Here is a 15,839-nt window from a genome sequence, read left to right as displayed (position 1 = left end):
CCTTTATTCATGGGAAAATTATCATTAATGTTTTCAAGACATTTTTCCTGTTGGCATGAGAAACCAAGTGCACAGGTTACACTCGCTTTACTCTCCAAACCATTGTCACAGTGCTGAGGGAAATGTATGTTTTACAGCTTTTACCTCAGGCACAAAGAGGTATTCGTTCATATTCCATTAATGTTAGATGTTCTGAGATCAAGATTTTGCAAACCTAGACATTTGCTCACAAATAAACATTTAAGATCATACAAATATGATTTCATAATTTTATTTTCATTTAGATTCAAAAGAACTATAGCAGCACAATACCATCCCTTGGGTACTTTTGAAAGCAAAAAGTACATAAAAGATCCTAAAAATAAGATCAAGAGGAAGTATTTTAATTTGTAAATGAAAGCAAGTAACCGCCTCACTATGTTTTCTAATCCCTGTTTAATCAATCCCAGCAATTAAAAATAATGAAGCAATAAGACATTCTAGGGATCTAAAGGATTTCAATACTGAATCATAAAATAGTTTCCTCTCCACGGTGGTTGGTTTATGACTTCTACTATAACTAGTTATTAGTGTACATAAATTATTATTTATGTCATTTGTGATATTTTCATAAATTTTAATGAAAAGTGAAAAAGGTTTTCCATGTGATTTATTAAAAATTTTTTTTGGTAATGCAGCTTTGGGATTTATTTTCTCTTACATGTCATTCTTTTTCACATATATTTAAAAGTTAAATAATAGTACTAATAGTTAACTCTCATAACACTATTGCTGGGCCTTACTGTAAGCATTTTACATAGATTATTTAGCCTTCACATCGCTCTGTGAGATAGACATTTATTATTCCCATTTTATAGACTAGGGAACTGAGGCACAGAGAGGTTAAATAACATGGCCGAAGTCACACAACTGGTAAGTGACAGAGCTGGGATTTGAACCAAGGGAGTTTGGCTCTAGAATCCATGCTCTTAACTACTAGCAGATACTGCCTCTCCTAATAGGTGAACACATGACCCAATTTTTAGGCGTTTAGAAAACACGTTTATTTTAATTAACTGAAAACAGTCGCTAAGAATGTTCATATTTTAACACCGTGTCTTTCAAACTAAGCTCAAGGGTCACCCCACCTTCCCCCAGTCTTCCTGACTTCCCTAAAGGTCCAGTCTAAAGTGTGTCCCCTATGTCTTCTGAGTTCCTCTATGTCTTCCTAGTCATAAATACTGTCACTTGACATACAGCTTATTTACAGTGTAAGCCTCTCGAGAGCAGGGACCATGAGTATTCACCTTGGAGGGTAGGAATTATGTCATCTTAGTGCCTCCTCTGTCTCTACAGAGAGATGCCCATGTTAATTTAAATATTTCTAATAAAGGACAGCATTTGGACCCTCTGGATAAATCTTGCCTCTATATGTTTCTTTCAAAATCTGAATATTTCTTAATGTTCCCTCCTCCTAGCTTCTATAAATGAAAACTATCCTTCCCTTCCTCATTCGCTCATTCTAAAAACATTTATCAAGTGCCAACCAGGGCTAAGAATTGGGAATAAAAAATGGACTAACCTCCAGAAGCTTGGTTACAGGTCAACGTCTCAAGTCATTTTATGAACTAACTTTACTTTTTTTTTTTTTTTTTTGCGGTACACGGGCCTCTCACTGCTGTGGCCTCCCCCGTTGCGGAGCACAGGCTCCGGACGCGCAGGCTCAGCGGCCATGGCTCACGGGCCCAGCCGCTCCACGGCACGTGGGATCTTCCCGGACCGGGGCACGAACCCGTGTCCCCTGCATCTGCAGGCGGACTCCCAACCACTGTGCTACCAGGGAAGCCCTAACTTTACTTTTTAAAGGAATTTTTAGTATTTTAAAAGAACGAGTGATCTAAAACAGTTCCTTTAAGTAACTATATAAAATCAGATAGCAGCAACCTTATTCTGAGAAAGAAGAATGGAGTTCTGTTCCTGAATTCCCATTCTAAAAATTAGCATATTATGATTTATTACAAAGGAAAAATGTGCATATATGTCATCTATTTTTAACAATGCAAATCTAAGAATAATATCACTTGCAGAAATTAGATTCTCATGGTCTTTTTTCACTGCATACTGAAGGCTCCTTTATTACTTGCATGCACATACAAAAGCAACATTTGGAAATTATTATAGCAATTTCAGGAAATGCCAAACAAGGACAAAATCCATTTTACTTAGGAAGACCTGTTTTTCTCATGGCTCAGGAGGAAAATTCAGCCATTAATTGTAAAATCTGGTAAAGGAACATTTATTTTAGATACTGGCCTTTACTGAAGTTTCAGGAAGATAATGAGGATTTCTTAGCTTGGTAGTAATATAGAAGCGGAAGTCTGGTGAATACTCAATGGTAGAGTCCCCAAGTCGGATACAGGTACTCCCACCCTGCTTAAAGGTCTGTTTTAGTAGAAGAGGTTCCAGGATTGGATCTAGTTCTTCTCCAACATTTTCTAGCAACACTGGAATAAAGTCAGAAAAATATTTCATGTTATTTTAAATACTGACTGTAAACCTTCAACCCTCCAAATTCTTTCAGCCTTCTAAATTGCTGCTGTTTCTAGTTACGCATAAAACTATTTTTGTCTTCTGAGTATAAAGAAATGATGCCATACCATCATTAAAAATTCCACAAATGACAAATGCCGGAGAGAGGTGTGGAGAAAAGGGAACTCTCCTTGTAAACTGGTGCTGCAGCCACTATGGAGGTCCCTCAAAAAACTAAAAATAGAGTTGCCATATGATCCTGCAATCCCACTCCTGGGCATATATCCAGAGAAAACTCTTAATTTGGAAAGACACATGCACCCCATTGTTTATTGCAGCACTATTTACAATAGCCAAGACATGGAAACAACCTGAATTGTCCATCAACAGATGAATGGATAAAGGTGTGGTACATATACACAATGAAATACTACTCAGCCATAGAAAGTGAAATGCCACTTGCAGCAACATGGGTGGACCTAGAGATTATCATGCTAAGTGAAGTAAGTCAGAAAGACAAATACCGTATGATATCACTTATATGTGGAATCTAAAATATGACACAAATGAACTTATCTACGAAACAGAAACAGACTCACAGACATAGAGAACAGACTTGTGGTTGCCAATGGGGAGGTGGGTCGGGGAGGGATGGATTAGGAGTTTGGGATTAGCAGATGCAAACTGGTATATATAGAATGGATAAACTACAAGGTCCTACTGCATAGCACAGGGAACTATTATATTCAATATCCTGTGATAAACCATAATGGAAAAGAACGTGAAAAAGAATATGTGTGTAGATATATATCTGAATCACCTGGCTGTATAGTAGAAATTAACACAACCTTGTAAATCAACCATACTTCAATAAAATAAATTTTAAAAATAAATAAATAAAATAAAATGGGTAATTGCCAAAAGAAATAATTTTAAAAAGAAATGATGCCATAAAAATAAATGGATGTATGTGGAAAGGGCTTCATTGGTGGGGCTATCTGGTCATCCTGCCTGCTTCCATAGTCTTAGAGTGCTACTCAGGACTCCCCCCGGCTCTGGGATTCACTATATGCCTAAGTATGATGGCAGTGAGGTATAAGACACCAGAGAAAAAGCATTTCTAGTTGTAGTTATTTAAACGGTTATTATATTTTTTAATTACAAAAGTAACTCACACTTACTGTAGAACATGTGGAAAATATAGAGAAAAAATAAAGAAATGTTAAATTAATTAAACAAGGAGGCCATTAGACTGAGACAGCTGTAAGGTGTGGTAGCTTACATAAGTAAACCAAAATTTAAGCCTGTAAATGCCTCAAGGTTATGAAATCAAAACTCGAAGGACAACCAATCACAAGCAGCCAAACAGGCTTTAAACTGTAGTCAAATAGTTTCCTTTCTTTGCTTCCTTACTTTTTCTGTACAGTATACATCTTTCCCCAGCTCCTGTCGGAGGGCCGCTCCTTATCACTTTTGGTTTGGCACTGCCTGGTTTAAATGGATTTTTGCTCAAACTCTCAAAATTTTTGATATGCCTCACTTTCAACAGATGAACCTGGAAAACAACCTCTAGTCATATTTTCTTAATCTTTCCCTCCCCAAAATATTTTACATAATTTATTCATAGTATATATAACTTGATAGAAAAATGACATAAAACTACATATGAATTTAAATATTTTTCTTTTCAGTATTTATTTTTTTTTTGCGGTACACGGGCCTCTCACTGCTGTGGCCTCCCCCGTTGCGGAGCACAGGCTCCGGACGCGCAGGCTCAGCGGCCATGGCTCATGGGCCTAGCCGCTCCACGGCATGTGGGATCTTCCCAGACCGGGACATGAACCCGTGTCCCCTGCATCGGCTGGCGGACTCTCAACCACTGCGCCACCAGGGAAGCCCAGTACTTTTTATTTATCTTTTTCTATACACAGTTGAGACTAAACAATATATCTAATTTTATATCCTAATTATTTTGCTTGACATTATAGCATAAATATTTTCCCATGTTACTAAAAAACACAATAAACATGCTTTTAATTACTGCATAATAGTCTAAAAAACACAAACATGTTACTAAAAAACTAAAAAACACGTTACTAAAAAACACAATAAACATGCTTTTAATTACTAAAAAACTAAATAAACATGCTTTTAATTACTGCATAATAGTCTATAATATTCATGTTCTCTCATTTTTAACCAATACTCCATTATTAGATGTTTGGATTGTTTCCTGTTCTCAAGATTATATGTAGCACCGTCTACAAAAACTTTGTGTTATACAGTATTTTCTTATGATAGCATTCTAGAAAGGGAATCCCAGATCAAAGGCCAGTGACATTGCTAAGGTACCTGATACATTTGCCAAATTGAAGTCTTACATTTTGGTGTTTGGGGTGCTACCATAGCCAAACTCGAATGGCATTTTGTAGGAGTCCTTCAAGGGACGGGATGTGCACTCTGGATGGGAAAGCAGCAGCTCAGGGCATTGGGATGACAGGTATTTGGATCTCTGTTGCAGCACTTCTTCCCACAGGTTACTCCTGGCTAAATAAAGTCCTAAAAGTGTCTTGTCAATTTCCTTCACTGCTGAGACTTTAACAAAAACAGGTATGTCAGATGATTTTTAAATTCATTATAATTTTCTGCTTGAATAAAATGATTATTTTTCATGGGTAAATAATATGAGTGCATCATAGTATATTAAATACATTAATCTATTATTTAGATTGTTCCCATTTTTCCAACTGTTAATACTGCAGTGAACATCTTTTTGAATAAACCCCTGTGTTCATCTCTGATCACTTAACCAGGCTGGAGTCCTAGAAGTGCAATTAATGGTCAACAGTTACAAACATTTTAAAGGTTTTTTATATTGCCAAATTACTTTCCTGAAAGGCTGTAGAGGTTTCAGAGTTGCAATAAGCACTCACTTTGCTGTTTTTAAACCTGTTTTTATATAATATCACTGTACTTACAAACACTAGGCATCATGTTGGCATTTTATTTTGTCATTATCCTCACAACTTTAAAAAGCATCAGGGGACTTCCCTGGTGGTGCAGTGGTTAAGAATCCACCTGCCAATGCAGGGGACATGGGATTGAGCCCTGGTCTGAGAAGATCCCACATGTCGCGAAGCAACTAAGCCCGTGCGCCACAACTACTGAGCCTGCGCTCTAGAGCCCGCGTGCCATAGCTACTGAGCCCGCATGCCATAACTACTGAAGCCCGCGCACCTAGAGCCCGTGCTCTGCAACAAGAGAAGCCTCTGTAGTGAGAAGCCTGTGCACAGCAATGAAGAGTAGCCCCCGCTCTCCGCAATTAGTGAAAGCCCGCACGTAGCAACGAAGACCCAACACAGCCAAAAATAAACGAATAAATAAATTAATTTAAAAAATCTATCAAATATTATTACCCCAGCTTTACAGATGAGGAAACTGAAGCAAGGCAACTGTAGTAAAATTTTCAGTTAAATCATCTCGTGAATGACAAAGCAGGAACTCGAACTAAGCAATCTGGCTCCTTACACAGCTCTCTTAACCACTGTGTGATACTGCCAGCATTAAATGTTATATTCATGACTTTTACAATTTGATAGGTAAAAAATATTGTTAAAATCTGTATTTTGGGCTTGATGTTTTAGGTGCTCCTTGGCTAATTATACTTTTTCTTCTAGAAACTGTATGCTAAAATATTTGCCCATTTTCCTATCGTGGGGCATGTTTTCACCATTAGGTTCAGTGGCAAGTGATTTAAAAACCCCAAATAACAGTGACACGAACAAGAAGGAATTTATATCTCACGTAAAGAGGAGCCTGAGGTAATCTGTCCAAGACTGGAAGGACAGTGTGTCTAAACTGTCAGAGATCCAAGTTCCTGCCATCTTGCTGCTTCACCATTTTTGGCATACAGCTTTATCTCTTCGGCCAAAAGAGCCTTTCAGAGAACATGCACATTGCAGCCATCAGAAAAAAAAAGAAGAAAAAGAAAAGGAAGAAGTATCCTTTAAGGATACTTTCTGGGGATCACAAATGGCACTTCCACTTACATCTTGACGGCCAGACCACAGTCACATGATGACAGAAGTTAGGAAATTTATTCCTTTACTCTGAATTCAATGTGCCCAGGTAAACACAGGGGGTGCTAATAGTAAGGAGGTGAGAACGGTTATTAGGGAACACTGGGCACCAACTGTCACAGTGTGCTAGTTTTTTAAACTTTATTTGTACTTTTTAATATTGTTGATATTCTCTCTTAAGTTTCTTTTATATAATGTTTCTTGGATTAAATTATAAATTTGTAGAGTCAAATCTATTATTCTTTTCCTTTTGTATCTTTTTCCATTGTGTATTTTCTTAGAAAGTTCTTTCCCATCAAAGACAACTTATTCCCCTATGTTTTCTTTTAGCATTTATGTCTTCTCTTTTTTTCTTTCATATTTAACTCTTTAATTCATCTGGAGCACATTTTGATGTAAGATGAGACTATGACTTGATATGTTTTTCCACAAAACCAATTTTTGCAGCACCATTTGCTGAATGACCTATCATTTTCCATTGTTTTATAACGCTTACCTTCTAATGCATTAAAGGCTTACATGTATCAATATTAAAGTTTATTCCAGAACAGTTAATTCCAAATTTACTCTTCTTCTGAATTTTTATTGCCTCTGTACTTTCTTCTAGGCTAACTTTAGAAGTAATAACTAGTATTATTTCTAAAACGTTTATTTCTGAAAGTGTTCATATCTTCACAACATTTAGTTTTCCTATCAGTGAAAAAATGATGTCTTACTCAAGTCTTCTTTTTTGTGTGTGTGAAACTTTCTCATTTTTTTTCACTATGCATTGTTAAAGTCATTCTAAGTTTTTGTTTTAGATAGCTTTTCAGTTAATTCTTTTTGGTTTTCTAGATGAAATATATTATCTACAAATATGATAATACTGTTTCCTCTTTACAAATATTATAGCACCCTCATTGAAAAGGACTTTCCTAATAATGTTAAACAACAATAGTGATAATAGATATCAATTTCTCATTTTTATTTTTACATGATCAGACTTTTAAAATCTATTAATTTGCTAGAGTGTTATGGACTGAAATTCTGTTTATGAAATATTATAACATATAAGTTTTGTTTAATTGCCTCAACTTTTATTAACAATTTCTGCATAAAATCTAATATTTAAATTATTCTTTACTAAAAAATGATATTATACAATTTCATCCCTTATTCTCCCTAAATTGTTTTAGTTTCACAACGAATTAAGAATGTCTACATTAATATGTATAAATGTCTTTTCTCAAAGCTAAAATATACACTATAAAACTTAAGTATTACAGACTTGATTCTTTTCCCAAAAAGTGAAAATTTATTTCCTCACCAGTAGAATAAAGTCTTAAGCCTGTTAGGAAAGATTTCTATAGCGTCCAGATTTCATAGAAATATGTTCTCAGCATTGAATATTTACTGTATTATAAGCCTTACTGGAAAAGCAAAAGTATTCTAAGCTTGAAAACAGAAAAAAAACAAAAACAAAAAAACCCAAAATCCATATATACATGAATTACCCAGAATGCTCTCCTTAATTTATTGACCCTGACTTTTGATTTCTTTCACTTTTAATTAAATCAAAGTATGTTTCATGTTAAAATACAGGAGAAAATTTATGAGACAGGCTTCTCTTCATATTTCTATCATCAAAGTTAACAGTATGCTGGTTTATGTAAAAACCTCCTTTCTCATTCCCAAAAGCCAGCCCATCACAGTATTTGCAAACCTTGTGGGAAGCCAAGACTGGGAATCCAAACACATGGCTGCTAATGTCTTTGAGTAAGGCAGATCATCTTGCTCAAAGCAGTTGTTCTTAGCAACAAAGAGAACCGAGTATTCTTTTCATATTTCTTTTGCATTTAGGACATTAACTGATATCAGGTTTTTAATTATGAATTATCTACATTATCCTATGTTAGACTTCAGATTAATAGGAAAAACTCTGCATAGTATGTTCAGCTGTGCAGCATATTGTATTCAATGTAGATTAATCAATTACTGGGTACCCTCAAAGAGCTGGAGTTGAGAAACATTTATGTACACAATAGAAATCTGTAAAAACCATAGAAATCTGTAAAAGCGTCAGTGCTGGCAGTTCATCGGAGAGGTTAAGAGAGATGTCACAGAAAAAGGTGTTTGAGCCTCATCTTAAAGGGTGAAATTTAAAGTAATTCACCAAATGGATGGAAGAGCACAGACGAAACCTAAGAGATGAGAAACAACCCCATGTTGTTATATGTACTGCCTGCCCCCGTGTACCCTGTACTCCCATCTAATCCTCACCCCACGTGTAATCTCTGTCTCACTCTTTAAACCAATAAGCTCCAAGACAGCAGAGATCAAGTCTGTCTGTGCGTGCTCTGTTTTCAGTGGCACATGCTAGTTGCAAAATAAATATTTGTTACGTGAATGAATAATGAACAAAGAAATGAGCAAATGAAAGAAACATTGAGTCAGAGGTAGTTTCGCCTCCCTGATACGTTATATGCAAGGGGGGAAGAAAAGGAAGTGCTAGGAGATAAGATAAAAATAAGGAAGGCTCAGATAATGCTGGGTTTTGCTCTAAATGCAAAGAGTTTTTTTTCATGGAGTTAATGGAAAGCCATTAAAAGCTCCTCTATACAAGTTGATTTCTTTTTAAAAATTAAAAAAATATTCTTTTATTCTTCCAGTTTTATTGAGGTGTGAACAAATTGCCTTATCAGCAATATTAACATGAATAACATCCTATGCCCACCTTATCCACTGGTGCAGCTAATACAGATGTACCTCTGTTTTCTAGAACATTGGCTTTCAAACATTTTTTTTTAAGCAGCACGATACTTTTTTCACAGAGGATTTTATCTTAAAACTCAATATAAACAACAAAAAAAGGGAGGCCTGCTCTGGTTGAACCCGAGGCAGGTGGGTGAAGCCGAAACCTCTGCCTTCTCTACCCAGGCTGCCTGCGAGGGATGAGAGATCAGAAGCCACTGTCCTGGAATAGGTCAAAATCTAAAGAGAACTTCTTAAATGGAAGAGTCTTTAACCGCTTATGTTTTAAAACTGTAACAGTAGCTGATTCTTTTACTTGAAGATTAAATATAAAAATAGTTACAAAATCTGCCATCTGTTTCTCTCTCTATCATAGATTTAAAACTTTTCACTTCTCTCTGATGATTAATGCTAGAAGGCATTGTGAATTATCGTTATCCATTTTTAAAGTTATTTCATTCCAAAAAGTAGGTTAAAGCAACTGTGAGTGACACAGTAAACAATGAACAAAGGCAGAAGACATGGGGACTAGTGTTAAGACTCCCCTTAACTAGAGATACAGTCTTAGTTAAGCCATGTAACTAACATTCTCTGTCACCTTACCTTGTTAATAAAATGTAGTGGTTATTAGAATTACTATTGGACTTCAGATTTTTATGGCCACAACTCCAAGTAAGAAATACATTTTAAATCTTTATCAACTACACACATATGCATAAAACTTCTAAAATTTCATGAAGTAATGCTTACCTTTACTCCGTGCTATGCAGCTTTATATGTTCTATTCCACTGCGTTTCATTTAAAAACGCTGGTCATGACCCATTATGTGGGTTCTCTCTCCCACAGTTGTGACCCATAGTTTGAAAAACACTGGACAGATTGTATGGCCCTTTCCTCTCTAAAATGATGCAATACTAACATCAATATATGTGACTGTGATCACACAGATCTTCAAAATGTCAAGCACATGGTAGATGCTCAATTATTACTTGTTTTTACTGTGTCAAGGAAATTCTTTGAATATTTAAGTTAAATTAAGTAATTTTAATTGAAGTATTTAAGGTGCCAATCCCTTCAAGAAATTTTCTCTTACGTAGAACAGTATGGAGTTTCCTTAAAAAACTAAATATAGAACTACCATACCAACAGCAATCCCACTCCTGGGCATATATCTGGAAAAACCATGTTTCGAAAAGGTATATGCACCCCAATGTTCATTGCAGCACTATTTATAATAGCCAAGACATGGAAGCGACCTAAATGTCTATCAACAGAGGAAGAGATAAAGATGATGTGGTACATATATAAAATAGAATATTACTCAGCCATAAAAAAGAATGAAATAATGCCATTTGCAGCACTATGGATACCTAGAGATTATCATATTAAGTGAAGTAAGTCAGACAGAGAAAGACAAATATCATATGATATCACTTATACATGTAATCTAACAAAATATGATACAAATGAACTTTTTTACAAAACAGAAACAGACTCACAGACATACAAAACAACCTTATGGTTACCAAAGGGGAAATGTGAGGGGAAGTGATAAATTCGGAGACTGGGATTAATATATACACACTACTATATATAAAAGAGATAACTAACTGTAGCACAGGGAACTCTACTCAATATTCTGTAATAACCTATATGGGAAGAGAATCAAAAAAAGAATGGATGTATATATACGTATAACTGATTCACTTTGCTGTACACCTGACACTAACACAACATTGTAAATCAACTATATGTCAATAAAAATTTAAAAAAAAATCTTCCCTGATTGCTCTAAATATTCATAGCTCACATCTGTGTCTTTCTTATTATACAAAATAATTATGTATTCTAATACATAATTCTAATATAATTAAGAGATAATAAAAAAGAGATAATATACATAAACCACATAGTAAATCCCCAAACAAAAAATATAAATTGAGCTTATCAGACACTGTCGTAAGTACCCAAATTACAGTAACTCATTTCTTCCTCACACTATATGGTCAAAGTATAAATGGGGAAACAGAGTCTCAGAAAGGTCACTGCAACCAAGTACTAAGTAACAGAGGCAGGTACTCTGATTCCAGAAGTGCACAGTGGTCCTAAGAAGGGTTAGTGAAGTATGTCCACTTTCTATTTTTATAACAGTTACATATATTGTCTGATCCTGCCCATTTAACAAGCAAGATATTTGATAGTAGAGAGCAGGTTGTCCCTTTTTTGGTAACTCCATATCATTATACTATACTCCAAGAACACCAGTTGGATGAATGAAATACTATTTGTGTGTCTGTGTGCCCATATATATAAACACAACATTTTGTAGGTAGACATAGTTTTTTTCATTTCATGCTCACCCAAACCAAGCCTAAAATTGTAATTAATATTTTAAAGGCTAACTCATTATTAATATGCAAAAATAAACTGTCTGTAAGTCTATTTGGTATATCTCTTTTGATTCTTCCATGTAACACTCGTTCTATTAGCAACTGGGATTTGCCAAACTTGTCCTGGGGCTAAATATATTGTCCTTTCATAATGTTGGCAATTTACTTGGTTAAGTAAAGAGTCAAAATTTGATAGGTAACATGAATTTAAAATGTGACTAATAAGCCCAACATACTTAAATCATAAGCATTTTGGTTTTTGTTTTGACAAATGTGACCTGTGCATAGAGCTTCACTGAAAAATTCTCGTCATGTTCTTAATCTCTCCATTGTAAATGGCACATAATAGTCAGCCACGTAAAATGTGCGCTCACTTCTCTGCCACTTTTGTAGGATAAGTCGAGAGAAGAACAAAGAGATAGTTGGACTAATATTGTGTTAAAATACTTTTGGCACATCAAGTGGCCCTTTTAATTGCAGAAGTGGAGCTATAATGAGAACTAAAGAATGGCAAACAACAGACAAAAATTAAAACAGCTAAATTAGAAGACGTATCCCAAATGAATCTTGAGACAAAGAAAGCATCCTAACCTGTTAGAACTATAATCTCTAAAGTTCTCACTTGATTCATTACCAATAAATAACAAAAGATATTAACAAAGTAATCATTTAAGATGAGTCTGACACAAATATCTTCAAAAGAAAAAAAAAAAAGCCCTACATCATTTTGGGTTAATTGTGCCCTCTCCAGGCAATTCTGTAATGTATGCTTGTTATTCAAGTACATACCAGGGGTGCCAAACTGGATGCAATTTTCCAGAGTCCTGGCATAGTCAGGGTCACTTAATTTAATTAGGTGAAGACTATTGGTTTTTTCCATGTTCTTGATCCATTTATTAGCCTGACCTTGAGGATCTATCATCAGAGGCCACCTTCTTGCGTTCCTGAAAGGGAAAGAAAGACAATGCTGGTCAAGCCATGATCTGTCTCTCTGCTATTTAAGAGGCATGCATCACTTTCTTACAGTTTAAACTTTATAGTATTATTTTACTTTTTAGCTTGTTTTGAGAAACTGTGTTCTTGAAGCAGAAACATTTAAATTGAGAAGGCTACTAGAACGGCAACTACAAAAGCCATCTGGCAAACTTAACACAAGTTCTTTTACTCCTTTAGAAAATTACAATTCTCTAAATGTTAAATTATATTTTTGAAAATGTTTGCTGCTCTTGCTAATTAAGCCACAATGATAACCATCAAGAGTACTAGAAATCAGGAAACTCCAATTCTTCACTAGGCCCTGCCATTAATTAATTCTGTGACCTTGGGCAAGCCACTTCATTTCCTCAACTTCTGTCTGCTGTCATTTGCACAAGAGGGAAAGAGAAAGGATGGAGACATCAAATCTCTATTTGAAATCTAGACCATTAAAGATACAGTGGTCTAAAATAACGGTGAGAAGCAAAATTTTATATCATCTAATCTTCATAATAGCCATCGATCCTTAAGTGTTAACACAATTGTTGACCCAGTAATTGTTTCAAATAGCTGTATATTTAATGTCACATACGTAGTTTACTACATACTTGCCTAGAGGTTGCGAGCTTCTTATGAACAGAAATATATTCTATGAAAGTCAGGGTTTTTGCAGTATGAGAGAGCTCATACTTACTGCTTTATTCTCACTCACATCTCCCTTTTAGGATAAGAACAAGAGCAGTGAACCAACACAAGGCGCCCAGTTTACTGCCCAGGGAGTTGTTGGGTCACAAAGAGTTAACCAGTATCTGCCATCATGACATGGTATCCAACCACAGAGCTTTCTATCTGCTGTGAAATGTAATCAGCATTAAGATCACTGCTCTTTTTCTTCCTCTCAGAAGTTTCAGTAAACACAAGTCATAATTTTGGCCAGTTTCCTAAAGATACTGTCATACTCTTCCAAAAGTGAGCACAGCAAATTCATGCCAAGCATCAGAAGAACAGGAGGAGAAAATAAAAGGTGACTGGGGCAAAAAAAAAAAAAAAAAGCTGGGGATGAATCAGGATAATCTATTCGATTCCATCTCATTACAACACAAATTTAGTATTTCATCGTATTTCATTTGTCCCAAATGAAAGGAACCACAGTCCTCCAATATAAGCGTTACATAATGTATTAGTGAGCTTGGGCTGCCATAACAAACCACCACAGACTGTCAAACAGCAGAAATTTGTCTTCTAACAATTCTGGAGGCTGGAAGTTCAATATCAAGGTGCTGGCAGAGGTCTCCCTCCTTGGCTTGCGGACAACACAGCCCTCTTGTGCCCTCGAGTGGCCTTTGCTCTGTACGCAGATCCCTAGTGTCTCTTCCTTTTCTTACAAGGACACCAGTCCTACTGGATGAGGGCTCTACCCTTATGACCTCATTTAACCTTAATTACCTCCTTGAGGCCTTGTCTCCAGATATAATCACACAGTGGGTTATATCTTCAACATATGATTTTGTAGGGGGTGGGGGGACAGAATTCATTTTATAATATTAATTATATTTAGGAAAAAATGAGACTAAAAGAGTAGATGCAAACAACTAATAAAAAGGGAACCATATCCATAAGAAACTAAAGGGAGTAAGAGGGAAATCAGAAACAAAACTTATATGTAAAAGTTTCATTCTGTTACATTTTAGAAATATTTTTAAGGTTGGAGGATTATGTGAGCTTTAGACAGCATTTATGCTTTCCTAAAGAAACTGAAATGACTCACTCTTCTTTCTGTTGCTTCCACATTTTTTTTAGCCACAATACCCCTGTTCATGCTGTTTCTTTGTCCAAAATGCCCTTCTTCCCCATCCTTTCATGTTCAAGTACTACTCACATTTCAAGTTCAATTCAAATGCTATGCAGTTCACAAAGCCTGTCTTGATCTCTTTTCTCACTGAACTTCTTTAGCCATTCATCCATATTATATTTATGGTACTTTCATATAATGATAATATTCTATTATGGTAATTCTATAATTTATTAGCTGCATCACCCAACTAAATTGTATATTCTTTGAGGGACGGGTCCATGCTGATTCTTCTTTTTCCTCTTTTCCTAGATCAAATAAAGCTTGCATATGACGATCCACTGGAGTGGGAACAGCAAAAAGAACATCTGACAAACACCATACAAGTTAACTCATTCTAAAAATGGATATTTTATAAGAGATTATCCCCGCATAGAGAAGACTGGTCCAAAGAACACCATCTCAAAATTAGAGGAAAGGACTTCTGGTGTTGACCAAACTGGGTAAAATCCACTATAGCCTACCGTTGTCACTGATTACAATGAAAACTTTAGGATAAAATACAAAAATCAACTACTTGCAGATTCTAAAAAGTAAGTAATAAGAAGTGAATGGGAAAAAAGTGACAATTTGAGTAATGACCAATAAGCAGGTGGTGACTTTCTTGTGTGTGTGCGCATGTGTGTTTTCTCCTTATCTTCTGGCTTTGGTCTGAGAACAGGCCTAATGGGGGGAACTGTGCAGCAGGCACAGGTAGCAAAAACTCAAAGTAGAAGATGGAGAAAATGATCATGTGTGAGCCAGAGAGTGGGGGTGGGGGGAATCTCTCTGTTCTCTCTTTTGTCCCTACCCCCAGGTCAACCCAGCCAGAACTATATTACCATGGCAGAGCAGTGGTAATTCAGTCACCTAAAACACTGAGTGAAAATCCATCTCTCTGTACAGAAGAGCTGGGAAAAGGGGCCTCTGTTGTGCATAGAGTCTGAGGGGTGTCATAATCTGCTCAGGCTGCTATAACAGGATTCAGTCCAAAATTACTTGATATACAAAGAACCAGAATGTGACTAATTCTTAAAGAAAAAGTAAGATGTTAGATTTACTAGAAAAATACCTTTAAGCAGTTATTATAACAACTCTTTATTTGGTAACAGTGAATATTTTTTGAAATAAATGGAAAGAGAGGTGTTATCAACAGAGAAATAGAAAGTTTAACAAGAACCAAATGAAAATTTTAGAAATGAAAAATATGATACCTGAAATAAAAACTTTACTGTAAGGACTCAACAACAGAAAGGAGACAACAGAGGAAACAATCAGTGAACTTGATGACCCGTGAAAAAAATAATCCAATTTGAATAATAAAG

General features: G+C 35.7%; 1 protein-coding gene across 1 annotated transcript in view; it reads right to left on the bottom strand.

Moving 5' to 3' along the window:
* DNAH7 (dynein axonemal heavy chain 7) overlaps window positions 1-15,839 on the bottom strand; it is a 248,143-nt gene that overhangs the window by 60,255 nt on the left and 172,049 nt on the right. The window contains exons 48-49 of the mRNA XM_089915967.1: window positions 12,498-12,652; window positions 2,293-2,483 (exon numbers count right to left, since the gene is read on the bottom strand). Of these exons, the coding sequence (XP_089772093.1) occupies window positions 2,293-2,483; window positions 12,498-12,652 (346 nt within the window). The remainder of the gene's footprint in view (window positions 1-2,292; window positions 2,484-12,497; window positions 12,653-15,839) is intronic.

The sequence above is a fragment of the Delphinapterus leucas genome, chromosome 8 (genome assembly GCF_059928025.1).
Source record: "Delphinapterus leucas isolate spDelLeu-1000000601 "Yukka" chromosome 8, BTC_Dleu_Yukka2, whole genome shotgun sequence".
NCBI lineage: Eukaryota > Metazoa > Chordata > Mammalia > Artiodactyla > Monodontidae > Delphinapterus > Delphinapterus leucas.
Note: the sequence above shows the minus strand (reverse complement) of the source record. Positions and strands in the feature narration are given on the sequence as shown.